This window comes from Erythrolamprus reginae, chromosome 1 (assembly GCF_031021105.1).
Source record: "Erythrolamprus reginae isolate rEryReg1 chromosome 1, rEryReg1.hap1, whole genome shotgun sequence".
In the NCBI taxonomy this organism is placed as follows: Eukaryota; Metazoa; Chordata; class Lepidosauria; order Squamata; family Dipsadidae; genus Erythrolamprus; species Erythrolamprus reginae.
The window spans coordinates 246,695,455-246,721,502 of NC_091950.1; the positions used below are offsets into that span (position 1 = coordinate 246,695,455).

Below are 26,048 nucleotides of genomic sequence, written 5' to 3' on the forward strand. Positions count from 1 at the left end.
CTATTTCATACATTTACAGTTTTGATAGCATGTTGTGGGCTGTTACAAACTGGTAGTTATGGTGGACATTGCCCCCACTTAGAAGAAAATTAAAGTATTCCTTCTAATCCGCAACAGTATGTTCTGAACGATTCCAGTTTATTTCTCTCCCCACCTCCCTCACGGACATTCTCACAAATAAAGCACGCTCCTCCAGTACTTTTTAAAAGAAAATACCTCCCGAAAAATGTCTGGAGGTTATATAAATAAAAAGAGGTTCTGGTAGGTGCTAATGGAGATGGTTCAAAAAATGTACCTGTTGCTGGTAGAGTATACTGAACAGATTTAATAAAATATGACTGTTGTGGTTAGCTCTGGCCCAGCTCCTGCCCCAAGGACTGTGGATGTGGGGGAGACATCCACATGCTGCAGGCCTGTTTTGCCCCCCCTCCGTGGAATCTGCTGATGAAAGCTCCTCTGACCAAGAAGACATGAGTGACAGGGAGGAGGAGAGTGTGGCAGACAGCTCAGAAGGAGATCAATTATCTAGCTCCTCCTTGGATTCAGAACAAGAGTTAATGATACAGCCACGCATGCAGAGAGCGATGCATAGGCAACAACAACTGAGAGATTATTATCAAAGAAAATGAGGCCACCTGTGGTTGGGTGGGGCTGTGGTAATTAGTGAGGCTGCTATAAAGAGCAGCCTGTGGGTTTGGCCATTGTAGAGGATTATCTGACCCTTGTGTTTCATGACTGCTTTACTGACTTTGACCTTTTGTGTGCTGATTTTTCCCCACTTTGAAACTAAACCAGAGCAAAGTGTGTTTCACTTTGTGAAAGAAGAAGGACTGTGAATTGCCTCACATCTGCAATCTAAGTACTGTATCACAGAACTGATAAGGGACTTGTACAAATTACCAGTTTGTTTGGAGACGAGTGCTCTTTGCTATACCAAAAGAGGGCTTAGTTTAAGTGACTTTTCATTATAAAGAACATTGTTTTGAATTTTCAAACGTGTGTGTGTCTGAAATTTGTACCTGTGAATTTTTGAGAGAAGTCTACCAGAGAGCCCGACAGAACAATGACTATGGAATAACTCAGCATTTATATGACCGGAATTGTACTTTTGACACATATCAGTTTGATGGACCTAGGTAAAACCTCTCGTTCCCCCATGCAATATAGGAGAGCAGCATAATGTTATACTCAGCTTTCCCCCACATAAGACATCCCCTGATAATAAGCCCAATCGGACTTTTGAGTGCATGGTAATAAAGCCAAACACTTATTTCAGGGTTCAAAAAATATATGACAGGGTCTTATTTTGGGGGGAAATGGTAGAAATATATACATTTTCGTATGATCATGATTTTTCCATCTTTCAAAGGATCTATGCTTTTAAATTAACCAAAATAGCATTGCTTTTGTATAAGAGACTGGGTTTTAGATTTCTGAAAAACAGTGTTTATTTATTCCCTCTTGTGAGCAATTTTGTCCCAGTTGTGCAATTTGGGGCTGTTTATGTTCATCAAACAATATAATCTTGTCACAAAAAAACCCCCAACCCTTAGACTGTCCATGGTTGACCTCTCCAGATTCCTAAGAGGTCAGTAAGGGGCGTGGATAAGTGCACTTGACTAGAGTGCCTTCCGACCCATCCTATTGTCTCTCCTACATCCCATCTATCTTCTCTTCTATCCCTATATCTTTTTTCTATTCTCTTATTGATTTATTTTATCCTATACTCTCTCTTCTATTCTTTCTCTAATTCTATTTCCTTGAAGGTGTCCTCTATTACCTTCATTGTGTATTATTGTGTATTGGACAAAATAAAAAAATAAAAATTTGGCTCATATCCTGCCATAGATAAGATAGATATGGACCATCATTATCATCATCATTATACTTTTAGTAAAAAGATCTTGGGGACTTGAAAGGTTGTGGTTATAGATAATAAAGGCAATACAAAAATATAGATCCCATCACTAAGCCTGTTATAATAGAATTAAATCTTGTGACAAATTATTGCTATAAAATTGCTTGCCACATCATAACAGTTGGCAGCATCTTGCCAACTTCAGCTAAGCAGGGGCAAAAAAGTTAAATACCATAATATCTACATGGAAAACCACCAGGAATTTCCAGAGCTATAAGACTACACTGAAGAAAGAAATAGCATCCCAGGAAATTATGACAAATGATGAGAAAATTACATGTTTGTGTCAGTTGAATCACCTGGAATTTGGATGAACAAGGAATGTTATGAACAGGAGCCCTCATTTGTCAATTGTGCCTCAAATTTCTTTGAGAGTTAATTGTTTCACGCATGCAATCCAATTATCAAATTTTGAAGATACACAGAGAAAATCACAGAAGGAAAATCTGAGTTCAGCCCTAACAGAAATTAGAGTTAAATATAGGTAATCCTCAACTTACAACCAGCTGCCTGGATGGGGGGGACGGGGACGCAGTGGGGTAGCAAAAATGGAACTCCACCCCAGAGCACTCAATTTGCATTAAAAGATGTTTTAAAAAATGCAGGGCATACCGCATAAGCCATGCCCACAGTGTGGTAGTAAAAATTTTGGTAGCCCTTCACTGGTCATTTTTTGGTCATAAGTCCTTTTTTTCGCTATAACTTGGAGCAGCCACTAAAGGAACTGTTGTAATTTGAGGACTACCTGTATCTCCTTGGTTGCAAGATCCCTATTAATATAACACTTCAACAGTTAAAACTGCATTTATTAGGTCGTAATCGCGAAAAAGCAAAGCTTCATCCTGACTCCTATGAAGCGCCTAGTGACTAGTTGAAATCTGCCTGTCTCGCAGACACAAAGGCTTTCAGATCGGAGGGAGAGCGAACGAAAGCGGGCGGAACTGCCCTTCTCGGGCTAAGGGGAGAAAGGGGAATCTTTGCGCTGACGCACTTTGTCCGGGTCCCGGCGCTCCCTTCGCCACCAGGGCAGTTTTCGGGACGAAAATGGCGGCAGTATCCGAAGAACACCTGCTGCCGCGTGTGTTTACGGCTGGGGCTGCTGCTTCGGCTACCCCGACAGCGGGGAGTTTACCTCCAGGGCCGCCCGGCGGGTCCGGGGCCAACCCGTTGTCGCGCAAGCTCCGCAAAGTGCTAGAGACGCGGTTGGAGGCCGACAAAGTAAGTCAAGTTGATTCGTCGCCTCCCTTTTTTTCCCTTCCTTTCCTTCCACCTTTCTGAAAAATGAAGTCGACTTTGTCTCGGCTAGAAGGCAGAGGACAGAAAAAAAGCCCCCATGGCCGGCTATATTGAACTAACATCATCCCCAGCGACTGTGTCGCAGGGCAGGATGGATGCTGTAAACTAAATGGACTGGAAAAGGCTAGTTGGCCAAGGATTCCCTGTGATTTGACCCGGATAGAAATTTTAAGATATTCACTTCAAAAATACACGAGGGTTCCCCACCACCACTGTTATTTGACACCCCCAAATTGCTTCCTAAAAATGCCTCTCTGCCATATTCTGAAAGGATTCGATCTGAGAACTGAATCCCAGAGTGAGTATTTTAAAATTTCTTAATTTGTTCACCGCCTATAAGCTGCAGTTTAAATATACAGCATCATGTGATGGGAAAGTGAAATATGTAGGTGAGCCATGTGGAAACTGGTTGTTTTTAAAAGCATGTTCTGGAGATGATTTTCCCATTGATGTGTATTTTTTGATGATGCATTTATCAAGTGTCCTTTGGGAATTGGGCAGAATATAAATCAAAATAAATATGGCATGTGAACTGTTGCCCTAGGACCAGTGGGAAATGTATTAAGGAGTTAAATGCAGTACGCAGGATTATTAGCCATACGATAATGTATGAGATGGCCTGATTATTTTATTGTAAAATAAAACTGAGGTTCTTGCTTATCGAAAAATTCATGGGCAGTCTGTGGCCTATGGATCATATGCAGGGAAATCTCGAAAAATTAAAATAATTTCTGCACTGTTTTGTCTCATGTCTCTCATCTTTCTCTTGGCAATGCCCCATGGATTCTCTATGGGGTTCAGGCCAGGCCAGTTTGCTGACCAATCATGCACAATAATCTCATGGTCATTGAACCAGGTTTTGGTGCTTTTGGCAGTGTGGGCAAGTGCCAAGTCCTGCCAGAAAATAAAGTCAGTATCCCCATAAAGCTTGTCTGGGGAAGAAAGCATGAAGTGCTCCAAAATCTCCTGGTAGATGGCTGTGTTGACCCTGGGCTTAATGAAGCACAGTGAACCAACGCCATCAAATGACATGGCTCCCCAAATTAACACAGTGTGGAAACTTCTGCATCTCATTTAGAAACCAAGGATCCAGAGTATGGAGGAAGAATGGAGAGGCACACACTGCAAGATGCTTGAAGTCCAGTGTGAAATTTCCACAGCCTGTGTTGATTTGGGAAGCCATGTCATCTGCTGTAAAGCATGTTTTTTCAGATTACACTACAAAATTCAGTACTAAAATGTTAAAATACGTAGATGTGCTTTTTGAATTGGGTAAGGAAGATTGGAAGAAGCTGAATCTATATGTTATATCTCTAGAAGGTTTGACATACTTTTTTAGTTTTAGAATGGGGCTGTCAAATTCCCAAGTCATGTACTGGATGCGTTGCATGCTGGCTCTGATGAGCAAAATCAATGACAAAGCCATATTCACTTAACAACATGTTACTGGTTTAACAGTTACAGTAATTCACTTAACAAGTGGCAAGAAAGATCGTAAAATTAGGCAAAACTCACTTAACAAATGTCTCACTTAGCAACAGAAATGTTGTCCTCCCTCAAAATTTTGTCATAGCTTGTGACTTGCATTACATTGTACATCACAGAATCACTGCTACATATTGATCTCCAAAATAGTTGAATAGTTCAGAAAGATGAATATGAATTAAATCTATCCTCCACTCATCTGTGATATGTATACCTGCATAGTATAACAAACATGAACCACCTGTTTAATTAGGTGATTTTTTGATAAATCCAAGGTACAAATTCTTAACAGATCCTAAAATCTTTATAGGTAAATTATGTGGTGCTGTAATGGTTGTTATAAAATCCGTAGTACAGTTTTTTATGAGTGGCAAAATCAATGGATGTAAGGCGTACTTTATAGATGGGGGGGGGGGGGGGAGGTTAACATAGACACTCATAATAACCACAATTTATAACTGTGGCAACATATTATAGTGAGAAAAGTTCCTTGGGATTACTGTAGGGCCAAAACCATGCATTTAAGACATGAATATTCTCAAAATATGTACACTTAGGCTATAAAATTCCATTCTTTGTTTACAGCAGGGGTGGGTTTCAACTTACCTTGCTGTCAGTTTGTTTCCTCCCATGCTGCGTGGCCGGAGTGCACCCCCCCCTTTTTTAAAAAAACAAAATGGTGATGCATTCACAGTGCTGGAAATTTAGCTTCTGTGCATGTGCAGGGGAAAAAAACCCAAAAAAAATTCAAAAGAAAAGTTGGCGCCCACGGACCAACACAACTAATCCGGTTCAGTGGTGTCATTGTGATATCACCAGCGAGTTGCTACTGGTTCCAGTGAACCAGGAAGAACCCATCCCTGGTTTAAGTCTTGTTAAATATATTTTAGAATAATTGATTTCCCCCCCCCCTTAATATTGACCCAAAAAACCTACCCTCATGTTTATTTCAACATCTGCTGATCAGTGCAAAAATATAAAGGAAGATCTTTATATATTCTTAAATCTATACTTTACAAAAGAAACTCACATTTTGACAAACAGGCGGCATTATCAGCCTTGAATCTGCTTCATAAACGATTTACAAGGAGCTGTATTTTGTGAGGCATTGATCTTCACAATTAGTATGCACAGTCACAAAAATATTTCCAATTGCTGGTCTATTTCATGCTCACAGACTTAGTGATGCTATGTTACCAGAATTAGGTATGAAGCATGCCCACAGTATTTATAGCAACAGATAACAGATGTATTATTTAATCATAACTCACATGTGAGTACAAACTGCATTGTGAAATCACAGATCTTGTGATGTATATGATTTCTTAGCAAGGGAGACCTGTATAAGAGAGCAGGTTTTAAGTTGTGAAACTGCCTTTTAATACTTGAATCATAATAAGAAAATAACAAGAGTTGAAAGGAACCTTGAAGGTCTTTAATCCAACCCCTTGCTTAGGCCTATACCAACCCCTATACCATTTCAGACAAATCGTTGTCCAGTTTCTCCTTTAAAATTTCCAGTGTTGGAGCATTCACAACTTCTGGAGGCAAGTTGTTCCACTGATTAATTGTTCTAGCTGTTAGGAAATTTCTCCTTATAGGCTGCTTATCTCCTTGATTAGTTTCCATCCATTGCTGCTTCTCTTGCCCTCACAACAATTCTCTGTGTACTTTTTGTGTGCTTCTTTTGAAGGAGAAAGAAATGAATGCTATTGTCAGCTCCTTTGAACTGCACTAAAGCTGTTCTCTACAGCAGAGGCTCCCCTGTAGTAACCCTGCGATCATGGGTACCAGAAGGCCTGCAGACATTGCCTCAGTGCTTACCATAGATTTTTCCCATACCTGATTTTTTTTTGTTTGTGATTGGTTAGAGCAGTGTTTCCCAACCTTGGCAACTTGAAGACATTTGGACTTCAACTCCCAGAATTCCCCAGCCAGCATTTGCTGGCTGGGGAATTCTGGGAGTTGAAGTCCAGATATCTTCAAGTTGCCAAGGTTGGGAAACACTGGGTTAGAGCGATGTTTCAAGTGCAAAAAATTGTGACCAAGGCAAATATAATTCCCACAACATGTTCCTAAGATGTCTTAAAAAAGTCAAACTGTATTAATACTGTACCCCATATAGCATAGCATTATACTATGTTGTGTAGTTTAGTCTGGTTAGAAGTAATTGAATATGTCAACGTGTTTATTTTATATTTATATTAAATATTTTGCACATTTAACATGAACAAATATGGTGACTGAAAACCTGCATATCTCTTGGAGTACTTTTTATGTCTGAATTGTCAACATTGTCTTTATTGCCTATTTTTGTAGGAAATGTTAGAAGCGCTCAAGACTCTTTCAGATTTTTTTGTGGAAAACAGCTTGCGTACCAGAAGAAATCTGCGTGGGGATATTGAGCATCGTAGTCTAGCTATCAATGAAGAATTTGTCTACATTTTCAAACAAGTGAAAGAGGTATAGAAAAGTATCATGAAACTTACTGAAAAGAATCATTCTCAAGATGGTAGCTGCTGTGCTGCAGGTTGTTATATAAATCTATTGTTTTTCTTATTCATAATTTAATATTTTCTTCAGGTTTTTTTATTATCTCAGTAGAAAATACAGTTTAATGAAAGAATGTGTACCTTATTTGACATATTTATTCATATAATCAAATTAAAAAGATATAAGATGAAACTATGTTTGAGCAGGAGCTTCTTTTCTCTGATAGGACACCTATCTCTTTTTCTCCTCCCATAATTTCTCCCACTTTTTCGGGAGGTTCCCAACTTTCTGGAGTAAGTTTCAAGGACTTCAGGCAAGGGAAACTTTTCAATTCTGCCAAGTAACCTTGAATTTATTGAGATAAATAGTTGATTCACTTGAAATTAATACTGAGTTGAATCCAAAATAATAAGGGGTCTTGTTATTTATTGATGTAAACATATGTATTATATTTTTTCTAAAACCTAAGGCAGTGATGGCGAACCTTTTGTCCCTTGGATGCTGAAAGGGTGTGAGTGAATTGTCACACATGCGCAAGTGCCCACCCCCATAATGCAGTGCTCCTCCCGCGCATCCTGCACATGTGTATGTGACCCCTGCCCCCCCTTTTAGTCTCATATCCCAAAACAGAGGGGGAAGGGGGGAAAGTCTCCTATCCCCAAATAGAGCTTGGTGGGGGAAGCCTGGCGTGCCCAAACAGTGCTGGAGTGGAATCTCCAGAGATCTGGGAAAGCACGGGAAGCAGAAAGTGAGGAGAAAGTATGCCCGTGTCTGACCCCCAAATTCACTGCCCGGCGGTAGGTAGGTGGAGCTGAGTTGGTAACGGCTCTCATGCCTGCAGAGAGGGCTCTCCCTGCTATGTGCGGTTTGCCATCATGGACCCAGGGGTTTTTTTGGCATGAGATTCTGATGGAGAAGGTGTATAGGCAGTTGGTGCAGAGAGGCATCACTGCTGTTCTGTACCAAACCTGTGATCTTTTAATCTGTATTTAATGTTTTATTATTTTAATCTGTTTTTACATTTATATATACTGCTCAAAAAAATAAAGGGAACACATCCTAGATCTGAATGAATGAAATATTCTCATTGAATACTTTGTTCTGTACAAAGTTGAATGTGCACAACAGCTTGTGAAATTGATTGTCAACCAGTGTTGCTTCCTAAGTGGAGAGTTTGATTTCACAGAAGTTTTATTTACTTGGAGTTATATTGTGTTCTTCAAGTGTTCCCTTTATTATTTTGAGCAGGGTATTTTTTTATATCTGTGTTTTAAAGTTGCCTTCAACTGCTGAAAGCCAGCGTATGCATTTAATAAATAGATATTTTAGGCCATCTGCCAACATGTATATTTGCAGTATTATAATGTGTATTTCCATGCAATTTCAGGAGCTTGAAAACATCAGTGAAGATGTGCAGTCAATGAGTAATTGCTGCCAGGATATGACCAATCACTTGAAGGTATAGTGCATGTGATGGAGAAATTGCACCTTTTTTTCCTCTGGAAATGTTACTTTTAAGCAACATATTGCACAGAACGTTTTTTTTAATGTGACTGTAAAGATCGTTTAGGTGCTAAAACACTTGCATGAAACTAAATATTGATTATTCTTTTGAAGCAGAACTACAATGTACCAGAGTCTGTCCCAGAGTAGTCCTCTCTTTAGCCTGGCAACATTGAACTTGTTCCCAGTTCAAATGTGAAGAAAGCAATATGAGCAATTTTTAAAAAAAGGCTCATCCTGTGTCCCAGTCAATGAGAGGAAACAAAATTACATATTTAAGTAATACGTATATATTTAAAAGTAAAATTATATCCTTAATAGCAACTCATTTTAATCATTCATATATGTTTTCCAGGCAACTAAGGAGCAAACTCAGGATTTAATTGTCAAAACAACAAAGCTTCAAGCAGAGAGGTAAACCTTTCCCTCTTAAGATAAATGGGGATAGTTTTTGTGGGTTCCATTATTCACTTTTATTCTGAATAATAATCTCCTCAGGGCTCCTTAGGGCTACTTTATTTACTATATTAAGTGCAGCATTCTCTTGGTTTCTAGACAGTGGTGGGTTTAATATTTTTTTTAAAAAATACTGATTCTGTGGGTGTGGCTTGGTCGGCGTGGCAGGGGAAGGATCCTACAAAATCTCCATTCCCTACCTATGGGCAGGCAGCGTGCTGCACACTCACCCTTCATATGGCCCTCATCCCCGCACCTCACTCTTTTTTATTTTGTTTGACAATACGTTGTCTTAAAAGGGGTTAATAAAAGCGTCATAATCAGGAAAAGAATTACCCTGCAGTTGCTTATACAGGGCACAAACCTGATCCTGAGGCAATGTGGGAGGGGGTTTGGGGCAAAAATTGTGATATATATGTTGAAAAAAGAAGGAAGACACTGAACAAAGTAGCACCTACCAATCAAAATAGCACAAATAATGACTAAGGAACATAAGACATTATCAGAGAGACTAGCAGTGTGCTGCATACACACCCTTCACATGGCCCTCATCCAGTGAAGGGCTACCAAAATTTTTACTACCACACTGTGGGTGTGGCTTATGCAAGACACTCTGCATTTTCTTTCAACATCTTTCAATGCAAATTGGGTGTTCTGGGGTGGAGCTCCATTTTCACTACCCCACTGTGTCGTCCCCCCTTCCCGGTCTGGGCAATAGCCTGCCCCAGCCCTCATCCCTACACTATTAGCTCTGCTTTTATCTTTGAATGTAGGTAATAGGTTTAAAAAATGGCTGTCACGTGAGAAGGAAATAAAATAGTTTCAACATTTCATTTATTCACCTTGCAGTTCTAAATTTCACAGAAGTTGAATCTTTGTGGGTATTTCACAGAATAGTGACAAACCAATAGAATACAAGGACATTAAATTCTAAAACTTAAAACTGATATTAAAGCAGTTCTGGAATAAAACCAAAATATAACACAGCATGTATGCAATGCTGTATACGAAAGTGATACAAAGCCCCTCCATTTATTGGGCCTTACCCTTCCGATAACATGGCTCCTGTACTTTTAAGTACAAGTACATAAGTGGTTAATCCTTTTCATCGGTGTTTCAAAATTTGTGGATTTTGTATAGTGAGCAATTAGATATAAGTTTGAGTCTGGTTGAACAATCACAAACTGGCAAGTATTTCCAGACATTCATCAGCTGCTTTCTCCTGTTGGTTCATGGAGTCCTTTCTCTTTGTTCATGTGTGGTGTTTTAAGACACACACACAAACACACACAGGGTGAAATCCAACAGGTTCTGACAGGTTCTGGAAAAACAGTAGTGGAAGTTTTGAGATGTTTGAAGATCCGGCTAGTCCCAGAGTGGGGTGAGAATAGGGATTTTGCAGTTTCCTTCCCCTGCCACGCCCACCAAGTCACACCACGTCCACCAAGCCATGCCCACAGTAATTGATTTCACCATTGATAAATAGATATATTAAAATCCTACATACATGCATACTTGTATACATACATACATCATTTTTGCTATATATCATTTCAGAGTAGATAAAATGTCTCTATTCTGGATGTCTGTGTCTCTTAACAAATGACAACATTCCAAGTTTTTTGAAATTATTTTATGCTAAAACACTTTTGAAAATAGAAGCCATCTCTTGACATCAGATCCCGATGATTTGAATTTGAATTTCTGAACCCTTGGAAGAGTTCTCAGAGGAGAGTTGACCCTATGCTCTCACGGGGTGCAAAAATGGAGCTCAGATCCTGATGCATGTCTGCTTCTGCATCCCTTGAGAGAAATTCCCTTTTGCGTGCAAAGGAAAGATTAGATTTTTCCCCCCTGCGGACTGCAGAAATCAAGCTCAGATTCTGATGAGTTCCATTTCTGTAATCCACCGATGATGTACGATAAAGGCAGCATGATAGATAGAAGCTGCATGAATAAGCTTTGCCTTGTGCTGTGAGGTGAGGTTTGAGATTTGAGGAGGCCTTGCTCAGGCAACATGAAAGTGTTTCTCCCTCAGAAGCCACACAAATCAGAAGCCCAAACCATCACCACCCCCGCTGGCAGCAGTGCATGCGCCTTATTTGGGACTCTGCTTAACCACCTGAGGATCACTTAACAACTGCAAATGGTACTGTTGGATTTGCAATCATTGAGTGAAGCAGCCACATGGGAAGTTAAGTGAGATGACACAGGCTATCAGCTCACTTACCAGCCAAGATTCTGGCCTCAGTTTTGGTTGCAAGTCAAAGACTACCTGTAAACTCCTTACGTCCATCTCCTTTTCTTATTCTTCCTCTGCTGTGAAGATGAAAGTGCTCCCTCTAAGACTTTTCTGCTTGAATGGCTGCCACATCCTAAGCTTATGTGAAACAAATTATAACTGTCATGAACTGAATCATTTTTTTTATTGCAGCCAAAGGTTAGAATTAAAAGCACAAATAGCAGATGCCTTCATAGCAGAATTCCAACTTTCTCCAGAGGAGATGAACATCCTTCGATGCACCAGAGATGGGCCAGTTACTGAAGTAAGCATCCTAAAATACATGCAGTAACTTTTATTTTAATATATTGAATCAAATGACTTCCTTTCCTGATCACCATTTTCTCTTTGGAGAATAAGGAATAGTTGTGTTACTTGCAGGAAAAATTTCCATATCAGGCATATAGGGATGGAGTTTTTAGAAAATAATTCTCTCCTTTGCAAAGATTCTGGCTTGAAGAGCCTATGTAAAAAAATCTTCTGTAATCCAGAGATGGGAGCAGTTAAGTTCATAATGATAATTTGCGAAGAGAAGGGCTATGACTGAAATTCACAACATTCACTGTGGAAGTGGTAGAAATAGCTTGATACTACATAATACTGTTTAGCTATATCCTTGGAAATAATTGTTTAGAGACTGTAATTGCCTACTGTGCTCAACTGGGTGATATTGTCTCTTCTCTTTTCTGTTGCTAGTCCATCGTACTATTAAAATAATCAGCTTTGAACAGAGGATGTTATCGAAACAAAAGGAAATTCTTCTCCCTTTCAAATAGCAATAAGATACTATAGTTTGCTTAATCTTTAGCCACAGTAGCAAATAAAACTGCACAAAGGGAAGTATACTGCACAGCAGTCCTTATTTCAAACTATACAACTCTGGCTCAGTGTAGCCTATTTGGAATACAACAATGAATGAGTCTGGAATGGGCGAAGTCAATTTGCTTTGGTTTCTAAATCGTATGTTTTTCAATGACAGTTCTGAGGTCACAGTAATTCAGTATATAATGAGATGGTGTCTTCCATATAGTCTCTCGCATTTGAAGAACCTGTTTCCAAAGGAAGCAAAACCAATGAAGACCTAATGGCATTTGCCACATGAGCAGATTGCACACAGATACAAAATTTGTATAGACAATTATAATGAAATATGGGACTCTCTTATACACAGTATTTTTTTAAAGCACATACGTATTAGAAACATTTACATAATTGAATATTTGCAATAGACAAGTATATATAGAATTGTAACTAATTATATTGACATACCAATGTAACAATTTTTTCTTTGTAATATTTTTACTTTTTTTAAAATCAATTTTTATTTTTCTTTATTTTATTCTCTTAGACAATGTATAAGACATATTTTATTCTCTTAGACAATGTATAATGCCCCGAGTCTTCAGAGAGGGGAGGCATACAAATCAGATAGATAGATAGATAGATAGATAGATAGATAGATAGATAGATAGATAGATAGATAGATTGCCATTACTATTTTAAAAAGGGAACAAAACCAATATATTTTTATCACCATCAAAAGTAGAAACGTTAAACACAGTTCAAAACCTCTGATGTCTCTATGTTATAAATGTTCCCAACTGAATGTGTAATCCCTGTTTTGAGTTTTAAACGCTACATGGCAAGCATGAAATATCAGTCCCCAAATTTCAAGCCAGCTGGGGATGAATTCTGAAAATTATAGTTCCAGTACAAGTACCAAGCTTGCTGCAGTATGATTATCTGAAAGTACTATAGCTATGTAAACAAAGCTAGTTTGAGTAAAATATCACAGCTTTTAATTTTGAACTTTTTTTTTATTAAAGAATTTTTTTAAAGTATTGAGACGAATAAAACAAATTCACAATGATGTCAAGATTCTTCTGCGCACCAGTCAACAAAGATCAGGGTGAGTTTACACTGTATAAAGCAACTGTATAAAATCTCATAAATTGAGTTGTTAACAGATTGAGATTTATATTGGAAAATAAAAACATGAAGTCAAGTGTAAAGCCATGAGAGTTTAGATGTGTTTGCTTCTTGATATTCATTTTTTGGTAAAGACTTCAAACATGTTAAACTTGCAGCCTGGAGATTATGGAACAGATGGCACTCCTCCAGGAAACTACTTATGAACAGCTGTATCGTTGGGCCCAAGGTATTGTAGTTATTTTTTAAAAAAATCATTTAAATATTCTTGTAGACAGAGATAGGTGGCTTTTAGAAGTCTGATGAGTAAATGTAGCTACTACTCTATACCCATTTACAGCAATCTGAATAGTACTTTTTCTTCAAAATGTATAAGATTGCATGTTAAGGCAGTTTCTGGCAAATCAGTTCACACTTGCCATCATAACACATCATAATCTGAAATCTATTTAGGAATCTCAAAAACTACTTTCCTGTACCTAATTCTCTACCTAAGTTTCAGAATTAATCAACATTTAGAAGCATAGTGCTTTACAGCACTTTCTGAGCAGTCTACAATGTCCACTTATTGCCCCCCAAAATCTGAGTCCTCCTTTTACCAACCTCAGAAGGATGGAAGGCTGAGTCTACCTTGAGCCGGTCAGGATTGAACTCCAGACTGGGGGCAGCATTATCTTTCAATACTACATTCTAACCACTACGCCATTGGGGCTTCTTTAAATAAGATAATATTTTGATACTCAGGGATGATTTCCTTGTTTTGAAACAACAGTAGAATTTAAAGCGGTTTTATTAGTTATACGGTCCTTACATCTCTGTTTTGTCAGTCATGTAGTTCTCTCATCCTAACATTGGTGGTTTTTATATTGATGGTTCATTACTATTGCTTTACAGCTTGAAAATAATTTGCACGTACTTTCCCCTCTGTCTTCTAGATATGAACAACCACTGCTATTGTTTTTCCCTAAAAAGTCTGGTTTTGTTGCCTCTTTGTAGACAGAAAATGTCTGCATCCCCATCTTGCTTGTTTATATAGCCATGGTGTTTTCCACAGCTACTTTGTGGCTGTCGCTGTGTTTCCCATAATAAGTACCTACAGGAAGGGTGGACAACTACTCCTAAATATACAGAGGACTTCTGCCAGAGTGGCAAAGTACAGTTGTATCTAGCTAGATTTCACCAAGGCAGCTGAATTTAGACCGTAGCTTCTAGGGGCACCATAAAAATGTAATTTTTTTCTCTAGGATTCAGTGTAATCAGTGAAATGAGATAAATGTTGTTGAATTCTTACTAATACTGACGTCAGACTGTTGGCTTTTCTACAGGTGAATGCAGGGCTTTAACACAAGAATCCTGTGATGTTTCTCCAGTTCTAGCTCAGGCAATGGAAGCTTTGCAAGACCGTCCTGTTCTCTATAAGTAAGTTTCTGCTTTAGTTAATCACCCAGCATGAATATGTGGAGAAAGATAATACGGTTATGGTGGGATGGATGTGTTTGTGATAAAGTTGGTCTCAATTCCAAGCGACCATTTAGACTGAATTTCTCCAGAATAAGAAACAAGGGCTACCAATGAGTGTAGGCATGGATTTGCCATAGAGCACTGGTAAAATGGTTTGAAAGTTTATTCAGGCAAATCACCAGTGGGGAAGCTAGCCCCCAAGTTGCAAGCCCCAGACTGGCAGGTAGGGCAGTGTTTTCTGCCAGATAGGAAAGGGTACGACAGGGCGTGAGTGGTAAAGGTCAGGAATGATGATTGAGGTTGCGCAAGAGGCGCAGGTTGGGGATGTACATGAGGGTGTTGGGCTGTGCAAGAGGTTTGGTCAGGGCGGGTGGACAAGGGCATTAAGGGGGGTGCCTAAGAGGCATGGGTTTGGGGGGTGAGGTACAGCTTGAGAAGAATGCATAGGTGTGCAGGAGGGTATGTAAGAGATGCAGTGAGAATTGGGGAGGACTTATTCCAGTCACTTGTAACTTTTCCCGCCCCATTGACTTTCTTGAGAGAAGCTATCCAGAAAGGTTGCAAGAGGAGCTCAGGGGATTGCAGGGGGCTGCAACAAACTGCAACTGTGAACCTGTAGCCAAGTGGTCCAGTTGCAATCACATGACTGGATATGCCGAGAGAGCCAGAAATCCGTGGACTGGTTGTAATCATTGTTTGTTCAGTTCCCTTGTAATTTTGAACAATCGCTAATTGAATAAACGGTCATAGGTCAAAAACTCCCTTTAGTGTTAACGTTGAGGAAAGACTTGAATTTGTGGAAAAATATTTTATATTAGTAGGCATAATTTCACTAATTGTAGTTACAAACAAACTTAACTCCTCTCCTTTAAAATTACTTTGCACTTCTTCACATTTTCAACCCTTTCCTAATGGCAAATCCAAGTCATTAATTAAGTCATTAATCCATTTTCAGCAGAAAGCCCAGAAAAGTATTTTATAAAAATAAGTATTACTTTATCCTCGTCAAACAAATAAATTTTGATTTTTTTTTTCTTAGGTAGCATTCTGGCATTATCAATCCTTAACTTGATATTAAGCGGTCATAGGACCTGATCTCTGTTAACGTTTTCTTCCTCTTATTTGCCGCAAAGCCGTCTTCCCTGTTAATAGAGGCACATCAATCTGCCATTTCCCACTCCCTGCAATTTTAGAAACTGGAATGAATTAGATTAGAAATAGGAGAAGAAAGAAATGTAAAAGTCAATTTTCATACAAAAGTTAATTTGTATTAAAATTCAATGTAATTAGCAATCAAATGCAGTTAATATGATTACTTCCTAGTTATTTCATTCAGTTCCTCTTTGTATCATTACCTTTAGTGATACTTCTTATGGGTCTATAGAGGCCACAACTAAGACATTCATAGAAGTGGCCCAGAAGTCTTAATGATGTGCTCTGCATTACTTACCATTTTAGATATTATGAGTGACACAAATGGTGTTTTTTTGACATCTTGAGAGAAGCATATACTGTAGCTATATTTCAGACATACCACAAGGTGGCAGTATTGGAATGCCTACCATGTCCATGGCAGCAGCTGTCTTTATCTTGGTACAATATAGGGTACCTTACTAAAGTACATACCTCACTGAAAGTGATACCGGTACTTATATTCCTTAGACATCGTAGAAACGAAGATTAATTTTCCTTCATTCCAATATTAAAATACTTTTCAGGCTTCCAAAGGGTAGAAAGTGATAATGGATGCTACACCAAAACAACAGTCATTTCCATTTTGCAAGAACAATAAAGCATCAGGCAATATTCACATACAGCACACAGTGCAGTCATTCAAAAGGTTTAAAGGACATGTGCTATTTTTAAGGACTTAGTATGTTGATGTTGAATCAAAGTATAGACTGGTTAGGTTTTTTTCTCAATAGATGCTTTCTGCTGAATTAAGATAGAATTATTATTGGCATTAATATGGAATTAAAAGTGGACTTGTCTTGTTTATTAATATAAACATTAGTATATAAAAGTCATTTCTCTCTGTATAGCATACTTTGCTCTTTTAAATGTTTCTTCTGGAATTGAACTGGCTATTGCTGGAACAAATAATGGTTACAACTTGTTCCAGTGGGCTTATTATCCACTGCTTTAAAGAAGTAAACAAACCATTTTACTTGTTTTCACGCAGTTTGATAGTAGCCTGAATGCCTATGTTTTCTAGCTTTGTAATTTCTGTAATTTCCCATCTTATATTGAACCCTAATGAAAATAATAGCTGAAACAGAATAAATAATTTATTCTCTTACGTTGTAAAACATAAGTCTCTGTTTGCATGCTGAAACATGACAACCAAGTTTTCACATGATTTGGTGGCTATTAAAAATACGTTGGTGTTGGGCATCTGCTGGTAAATTATCTAGGCAGTGGAATTTTATGCATAATACTCTTGCATTTCCATAAAACAAGGCACTTTGATCATTAAGGAGGGCAACTAAAACGGCTGCAACTTAAGTGCATAATTTCCGCCCATTGTAGATATACTCTTGATGAGTTTGGAACAGCCAGAAGAAGCTCTGTGGTCCGGGGCTTTATAGATGCTCTTACTAGAGGAGGTCCAGGAGGAACACCTCGACCTATTGAAATGCATTCACACGATCCTTTGAGGTACATTACTTGTGGCATTGCACACTGTATAACATTAATTACTATGAATAGGAAGATTCTGTTTTAATAGGGTTGGGGGTTTTTGGCTTTAGATATGTGGGAGACATGTTGGCTTGGCTGCATCAGGCTACTGCTTCCGAAAAAGAGCACCTGGAGGCTCTCTTGAAACACATCACCACAGAAGGTATAGTAGAACGCCAAGAACTGTGGGTTTGGGAGCTTCCGAGGCAGGAATCCAAGGAAGGGAATTTCATCTGGGATTTTTCTGTCCTAAAGGTTACATATGGGGTAAAGCTAAGTGCTGTGGGAAGAATGTGGAATTTTTGCCACTTTAGGATAAACACTGTTGTGGGGGAAAACATAGTTGGCTGCATTTCTTCTTTCTAAATGACAGGAATTAACATTCCTATTTCTAATATACACCGTTTTTATTTTCAGGAGTGGAAGAAAATATGCAAGAAATAGTTGGGCACATCACAGAAGGGGTTTGCCGGCCACTGAAGGTGAAATGTTTGCTTTAATGAAGGCCCTTGGTATTAAAACTATATCGGCCCAATATGTTAAGAAACAAGGAACAAAAAAGCTTGCATAAAAAGGAACCCTTTTTACTTGCATAAAAAGGAACCTTGTTGTATATTCTTCAAATGTTTTCTCAGGTTCGAATTGAACAGGTGATTGTTGCTGAACCCGGCGCAGTCCTTCTGTATAAAATTTCTAATCTTCTCAAATTTTATCATCATACCATTTGGTAAGCAAACTTTTAAAAGCTTGTTTTGGGAAGAACTGGTTGTGTTCAAGGGCTACATTGTAGTATAACACAGTGTCCTTACACTGTTTTGCAATGTAATATTTGGCATTGAAGGAAGATGTTATCTTGTTATATAACTTGATGCCATCAGTACTTAGCAGTTTTCTGATCATATTTAAACAGTATCAGTAAATATTGAACTTTATGGAACCTCACAGTAAAGTATTATCCAAGTAAAGATTATCCAAATCCCATTAGCTCCTTTACTGTTGCCATATAACAGTAGAACCTCTGGTTACGAATGCTTCTGACCATGACCAAATCAGGTTCCAACCAAAAAAATTCACTTTTTTTCATGGCCGATTTCTGGGGACTGTGAATTCAAGTCCTGCTTTAGCTGGGTGACTTTGAACCAGTTATTCTGTCCTATCTTATTATATAAGGGTTGGGTGATAGGCCACCTGGTCAATTTCTGTCACAACCACATTTGGTTGATCCAGTAGAGTGGTGGGGGGGGGGGATAGATCATCCACTTGGAGAAAATACTTTTTTAAAAAAAGTCTCCCTTTTGGTTTAGATCTAAAATTCTGCCCTGATTATATCCCACTTTTCTTTTTTCTGGGGAGAAAAGGAATTTTGTTTTTTACCTAATGAATTTGTGAGGGGGTGGTCATTTGTCTCAGTTTCCTTTAAATCTGTCCAAAGGGGAACAGATTTTGCTTTAACTTGGAATGGAGATGGTGCTGCTTATTGTGTTCTTTTTGCCCTAGCAACTTTCTCCTAGCTTCAGTCATAGTCTTGCTTCATGATTGACATAGTTAGTTTTCCCACGGTGAACTTCCTTCCGGCTCTTGAGAAAGACAGAAAGGAAGAACTGAGGGGAAGGACAACTTTTCTTTATTGCAAGGCATTAAACATTTAAAATGTAAAATGGCCTTTTTGAAAGAAAGTCTCTTCCCAAATGGAATAGTTGCACCTGCTAATCTCTGAATCAAATAAAATCTCTCATTTCCTCTCTCACACACGTACTTTTTATTTTCAATTTCAGTAATATTATAGGAAACAGTGCAGCCATGCTGTTAACTACGATAGAAGAGATGCACCTTTTGAGCAAAAAAATATTCTTCAATAGTTTGAGTCTCCATGCGAGTAAACTGCTGGATAAGGTCTGTTTGAAAACTCTTCTGCTAAATATATAGGGCTACAAAAAGCTGGCTTCAGTGTTGCATTTCCCAGTCTTAATCACCAACAAATCCTTTGCTCAATAATTTGAGAAACCTGATCTTTGCTTTACCGAAAAGTGATCCCCAAACTCATTTATTTTGCATTACATACCTCCGCTTCTTATGTCAATCAGCACGTTTGTCAGTCACAAGTCTTACGTATCCTGATCTCCAGTTTAGCTACCGCTTTTATAGAGGTGGTCATCCATAGCAAGAGCAGCTTGGGGTGGGCTGTTTGAAGGCCTGGCAGAACCTGATTGGCTGTCATTGGCAACACAGCTTCCTTTTTTCTACTTTTTTTTCTTTCAAAGTAGGCGAGAGTTTGAAGGATTGTTGCTGACATATTGAAAGTTATAATTTGTTTTCTCCAATCTGAAACCTTCTGGATTTCATGTTTGCTTAAAGATTTATAGAAGACGACAAGGAGATGACATCCACAGCCTTTAGATTGGAGTACAAAAATTGTAAATAGACAAATATTTGTAACTGTTTTCACATTGTCTTTCCAAACTGAAAGGCGACATTAGCCTGAATGAGTAGAATTGAAGCCCAAATCTTTTAAAGGACACCAGATTGGAGAATATCTATAGCATCTAATACACTATAATAGATTTATTTGCAGAGTTTTTGATTACTATTCTGTTCCTCTGTATATCTAGGCTTCAATATAAACACATCTTCTGAACTCAGATATTCTACTTTTTTTTGTAGGTTGAACTGCCACCAGCAGACCTTGGTCCAAGTCCTACACTGAATCAAACACTTGCTCTCCTGCGTGAAGTACTATCATCCCATGACTCTTGTGTTATTCCTTTGGATACTCGTCAAACAGACTTTGGACAAGTAAATTAATGTCCATTTCATCTTATGTGTATGAACGTAATCTCTCTAATTGCCAATGGTTTCACTAAGGATGTGGAAATATGGCAGTGTTTGTTTCACTATTTCAAGTGTTATATGTTACTTCTCTCTCAAAAAAGGAAGCTACCTAAAATTTGATCAGTAATAGTAGTTAATCCTTTCTATAATCTTTGGCTGTATTTGCTAGTCTCACCAAGGAACTAAGTTGAATTAAATGCCAAGCTTGCCTTTCTGGCTACAAAAGCAGAGAAAGACTATTCCGATGCTCTCTTTTCTAAACTCAGAAAGAGAGCTATAAGCCTCTCTTCTTCTGTAATCCAGGAGATCAGGCTCCATTCCATCTCTTGATGGGATAATACAACACAGGCATTTGTCGGTGGATGGTTCTAATTTTTCTAACTCATTTCGAAAGCTAAATGATAGTTTCTCAAATTAATAACTTATTTGACCTTTTTTTTCCTTTTCTTTTCAAGAAATAGCCTGTCTTCAAAATTGTTTGAAGTACCTTTTGCGGATTTGGTTTAACACTGTCATTTTCTAAAATTTTAAGTTCTGTAAATTGGGCTACTAGTAGTCCTTGACGTATGACCAGTCACTTAGCGACTGTTCAGAGTTAAACAGATCCTCCCCAAGTTACTTTAAATCCAGTTCCAGATTTACAACCGCCCCCACTCCAGTCATTTGAACATATTTGGGGTGCTTCTCAGCTGGCCTGCACTTATAGGTATTTGCAGCATCCTGCTATCGGCACTGTGATTTAATAGGGGTTTTGTTTTATTTTGTTTTGCCAAAAACAAAACAAATTTCTGTTTTCTGGCCAAAACACCCCATAACAAATAAGAGGTCTGCTTGACAGTCTCAGTATTCAGTATTCACTCAACAACCACAGATTCACTTAATGGCCATGGTGATTTTTTTTAACACTTCAAAACAAGAAGGGGTAAGATTAGGTCACTTCATATGTTTATCCACTATTTAAGTTTTGGAATAAACATACTAACTCCATTCAGAGTGGGGAAAGCCCTCTGTCTTCAAAAGACAAACTTTGGTAGATGCTTGGTTGAGTTTTCCAATGGGGTTAAAGATCCACACCTTCGGCAAGCAGCCTGTGTTTTGTCTCTCTGCTGAATGAGTAGGTAGCTGTTTTGAACATTTACCATCAAAACTACATTCTTGCAACTTGAACCTTCCCTCAAGCTCCACCCCTCAGAGTAGCTTGGACACTGCAAGCCTCCCCAACAAGCATCATCAGCTATCTATGTTTTTATCACTTCTGCTTTGGACCGGCTATGCCTACGCAACTTTCCTATGCAACATCCTTTTCTAACATTAACAAATAAAGCATGACTAAATGTAGAAGAGGTTGCATAAGCGGCTGGCAAGCACACTGGATTGAAATGTGGAAATTAGAAGAGCAAATGGCTGGCAGTGCTTATTTATAAGATCTGTGTTCAAAGGCCAGCAAAAAAAAATTTCAGCCTTAGCTTCCTTCTTTTTGAGGAGTAATAGAGTGGGGGAAATACCCAAGGGTTGCTCTGAGTCAGTATATTTCTCTTCCTGCTTTCTTTTAGGTTCTGTCTTGTGTGCTGGATCCTCTGTTGCAGATGTGCACTATGTCTGCCAGTAACTTGGGGTCTGCTGACATGGCAACCTTCATGGTGAATTCACTTCATATGATGAAGACAATGCTGGCTCTGTTTGAATTCACAGATAAAAGGCTAGAAATGTTACAATACCAGGTAAATGTCCAAAGTCAATCTTCTGATGTTTTCTTTGCCATTAACCATTAACAGGGAATAAATACAACACAATCTTCTTAAATGTGTGTATCCTCACAGCTTTATATTTAAAGTAAACACTCTGGTGCATGCAGCCACAAAAAAAAAATTAATGGGGGTTAAGAACCCCGATGCAGCAAAGCAGTGAAACGTAAAAAGTTGAGCCATATTTGCAAGCTGTTTTTTTTTTAATGACAGCAGACATAAATGGCACATGCTGTCCATTGGATAATTTATTAGATGGATTCTTGAGTTTTAAACATTTTACATTGTAATTAGATGCAATTCCTAGATTTTTCTAGATCCAGTTATGAGATGGGTGAGAGGAGCAGATATCATTGAGGCTGTGTTTGGCAATAGATGGTTGACTGACAGAGTTTGTCTGGTTATGTCTATCCTACAATTAACTTTAATAAATCACATTTTTAGCAGCCTATTAAGCTGAGATGCAAACAGGCTTTTGGCTTGCAGTGCCATGGATTCTTCCTTTGTTTTAGTCATGATTAAACCAAATGAACCACTATGCTCTAAAAGTTCTGATTAAATGTTTTGTTGTCAAAAACACAAGGTTGGAGATTTGGTTTTGGGCGAAACAAAGCCTAGAAAGATCCTGAAGTTATTTCACAGTTAGTAGCACAAGATTAGGGTACACCTTCCACCTACCCACCCCGCGCCCCATTCTTCCAAGTGATTTATCTTCAGTTTTCTGCATTCCAGTGTCTTCCCTCCTGTTCACCTTTTGAGTAGACAACGTCAGAAAGCAGACATCACATGGGCAATTGGCAACTTGCTTTACTTTTAAGGTGTCAACTAGTCTTTGGGGTAGATCAGACTCCAAAGGAAGGGTAAGGCTGCACTTTATCTCAATAAAGTATAGTAACAGAATCTTTATAACACAATTAAGCTTTATTCGCCCTGTTATAGCCCAATGAATCAGGAAGAAGAGATTGCCCGAGATTCTTCCATCTTGCTTCCTGGGACTTTTTCTGCCTGGCCACAGCCACCCAGGAATGAAGTCATTAATCAAACACACACACGCAGGCTTTAAAAATAAAGCACTGGTTGTTCTTTATATTCAGAAAACTGCAAACCACAGAGTTTCAGAGCAATGTTCGTTTCAGAGTTCAATAGGTCAGAATTAATTACTCCAGTCAGTGCAGAAGTCTTTCAGGCTTACGTCAGCCAGAAATAACTCACAGCTTAAATGTCAGAATGTCCAGAAATCCCCAGAAAACACGAAACCACAATTCAACAAACTTTCTTCAAAACTGAATGATAGACTCCCACACAGCCCTCTGCAACCCTTCCCTTTTTCAAGGTTGCAGTAATATCATTAATTCTTATCACCTATGACCTATAATCTGTTTCTGCGTTTGCGCAGCTGCTCTTGTTTTCCCAGCATTCTCCGGACCTAAACATTAAGAATAAGATTGTTCATTAACTCCTCCCCTTCTGATTCAGATGAAACTCTGGCTGGAGATCTGACTGACTCCATTCACCTCTCTGTCTCTCCAGTCCCTTCCTGCTCCATTCCCCTCCCTGCCTCTCCTGGTTCACTGTCTGATTTGTCCTCCAGCCAGATGGGTCTTCTGTGAACAGACAGCTCCCACTCCTCTGCGTCAAAATCAGCAGCCAAATGAGCTGGCCTGAAGCCAACCACAACAGGACTTAAAGAATATTCCTACTGCTTTTGCTTATATAACAGTTCTTGCCTATTTTCCTTAAGGTCATCTTTGTGATACTTTACAATAAAGTACAATAACATTCTCTTAAAAGCCTGATAAGGATTCTCTCCCTTCTAATGAGAATCTAGGGGGCAATCTTGAGGGTTTTTTTTTAATCCTATGGTCTCTTAAAGAGCTATGCTAATATTTATTTAATGGTGTACTCTTTTACACCTCCTCTCAGCTGCTAATGATATCTGGGCACAGAAAATCCTACCAGCCTCTTTACACTCCAATCCTCCCAATACCATTTTGATCTCCCCTGATGATATCAGCAAGGAAACAATGGCCCTTGCCTTTGTCCTGCTCTTATTTCACTCCCCTGCCCCCAACCTAAGTAACTTTCAGCTTTTACCCAGAACAAAACACCAACATTTTGACCTATATACTGTCTGAAACATGCATATTTCAATCTGGCCATGGGTTATTTCAAAACAGCTGTTTGGTGCACAAAAGAGTTTGCCCTTCCCTAATTTTAATTGTTGTTTCCAAGGCCAGACAAAATGCAAAAGGATAACCATGTGGACAATAGAATCAACTACCTAAATTAAGATACTATCCAAACAGCCCGTTGTAATATTAAAATAATAGAACTGATTAATTGTTTCAAGACTGAATCTAAAATATACTTCTCATCCATTTTGGAGAATAGCAGTCATTTACAAGTAAGGTTACAAGATAAACATGCATGAGTTTTGATAAAGATTATGTCCATTAGTGAAAAATATAATTTATCATTTATGTATTCCTCTTCTTTCTTCATTTGGAAGTTAATTTAATAATATTGTTACATTTTTTAAATTAAAGAATTTGCATTCTTCCTTGATGTTTACTTCGTCTCCAAACACAGGATCCCAAAAAACCATTCACTATGGAATTAACTTTCTGACTAATCAGTTTGTGCAAAAAGCCATTGCAACACGTGTAGGATGATTGGGAAAAATAGTACAATTCAAAACATCATAAACTCTAGCTGGGAGATTGAATTTATATATCCATAGACTCATGGCATGTAATTTACACAAACTCATTAACTCTTTTTAAAAATAATTATAAATTACATATGATAATTGTAAATACTTTGCAATAAGTGAAAAAATCACTGTCTTTATTTTAGATTGAAGCACATTTGGATACTCTTATAAATGAACAAGCGTCTTATGTATTAACCAGAGTGGGGCTAAGTTATATTTATAACATAGTACAGCAGCACAAGACGGAGCAGGTGAGCAATAATTTTGGAAACTATCAATATCAATACTCATTTCTGACAAGTCTCTTTTTATGTGTTTTGCGTAACATTTAAGCTTTTCATGTGAACATCTTTAGACTGCAAAATATACTCATGGTTAAGAAACCTGCTACTCTCCCCATCATCCTACATTGAAGTAACATTTTCAACCATTCAGAATGGTTTATAAGCATGGGTGGTAGATACACCATTCTTCCTATTCTTGGAAGGAGCCAATGGGAGTATATAGCACACTAGCCAAATGGCTCTGTTTCTTAGCTATTTGCACGACAATTATGGCAGTATTTGCATGACAATTATGACGTGCAAATACTGTCACAATACTGAGTAAGTGTTACTGGATTGCTTATTTTTGATTGCATATTTGTGTTACTTGGAAACTCCTACAGCTGTTCAGCCAATATTTCCATTCAGTCCAGAAACTCTGAACTGCAAATGTAAGTCTACTATATTTAGTTGGGATTTAAATAGATACTTCAGAATTCCTGGTTTCTTTTTCTTTAGCAGGAAAGATCATTCTTTCTGAAAGCCTTAGTTTCAAAAAGGAGTTGTTATGTGCATAATTACATAACATGAAAAACCCATCATACTATTTCCTTTCATGGCAAGCAATATTTTGCAAAACCCAAAGAGTAAGGAATAGTAAGCCAAAGAAATTAAAGGCATGAGATAAGAAAAAATAGAGCTAAATTTGATTTGTATCAACACAATTTATGATATCTCTCCATATATTTTCACAGCTGCTAACAATTCTTGTTTGAAGCATATTCACAAACATAGCAATACATTATCCTTTCTTTAATTCTCTCTCCTTTTTGGAGAGCTCACCAGTGCCACCCAATTATTATTTGTATGGCTTTCTCTTTTCCTTCATGGCAATCCCATATTCTTATACACCAGTGTCTCTCAAATATTTTCTGTTATGCCCCCCTAGGAAGAAGTAAACATTTTGCGCCCCCCAACTCTCCAGCGGGACGATTGT

At 38.3% G+C, this 26,048-nt stretch overlaps 1 protein-coding gene across 3 annotated transcripts in view; it reads left to right on the forward strand.

Annotated features, from left to right (window-relative positions):
* Positions 1–2,825: 2,825 nt before the first annotated feature.
* COG6 (component of oligomeric golgi complex 6) overlaps positions 2,826–26,048 on the forward strand; it is a 28,777-nt gene continuing 5,554 nt past the window's right edge. The window contains exons 1-16 of one of the 3 annotated variants that reach the window (XM_070732785.1): positions 2,826–3,136; positions 7,019–7,229; positions 8,580–8,651; positions 9,051–9,109; positions 11,586–11,697; positions 13,259–13,341; positions 13,520–13,590; positions 14,687–14,780; positions 17,352–17,480; positions 17,573–17,664; positions 17,919–17,983; positions 18,137–18,228; positions 19,277–19,394; positions 20,163–20,294; positions 21,884–22,051; positions 24,932–25,039. In XM_070732785.1, coding sequence (XP_070588886.1) covers positions 7,209–7,229; positions 8,580–8,651; positions 9,051–9,109; positions 11,586–11,697; positions 13,259–13,341; positions 13,520–13,590; positions 14,687–14,780; positions 17,352–17,480; positions 17,573–17,664; positions 17,919–17,983; positions 18,137–18,228; positions 19,277–19,394; positions 20,163–20,294; positions 21,884–22,051; positions 24,932–25,039 — 1,416 coding nt within the window. In that variant the 5' untranslated portion in view covers positions 2,826–3,136; positions 7,019–7,208. Of the gene's footprint in view, positions 3,137–3,460; positions 3,513–7,018; positions 7,230–8,579; positions 8,652–9,050; positions 9,110–11,585; positions 11,698–13,258; positions 13,342–13,519; positions 13,591–14,686; positions 14,781–17,351; positions 17,481–17,572; positions 17,665–17,918; positions 17,984–18,136; positions 18,229–19,276; positions 19,395–20,162; positions 20,295–21,883; positions 22,052–24,931; positions 25,040–26,048 lie in introns of those variants that run through there. The other 2 variants (XM_070732783.1, XM_070732784.1) reach the window with 2 other exon arrangements.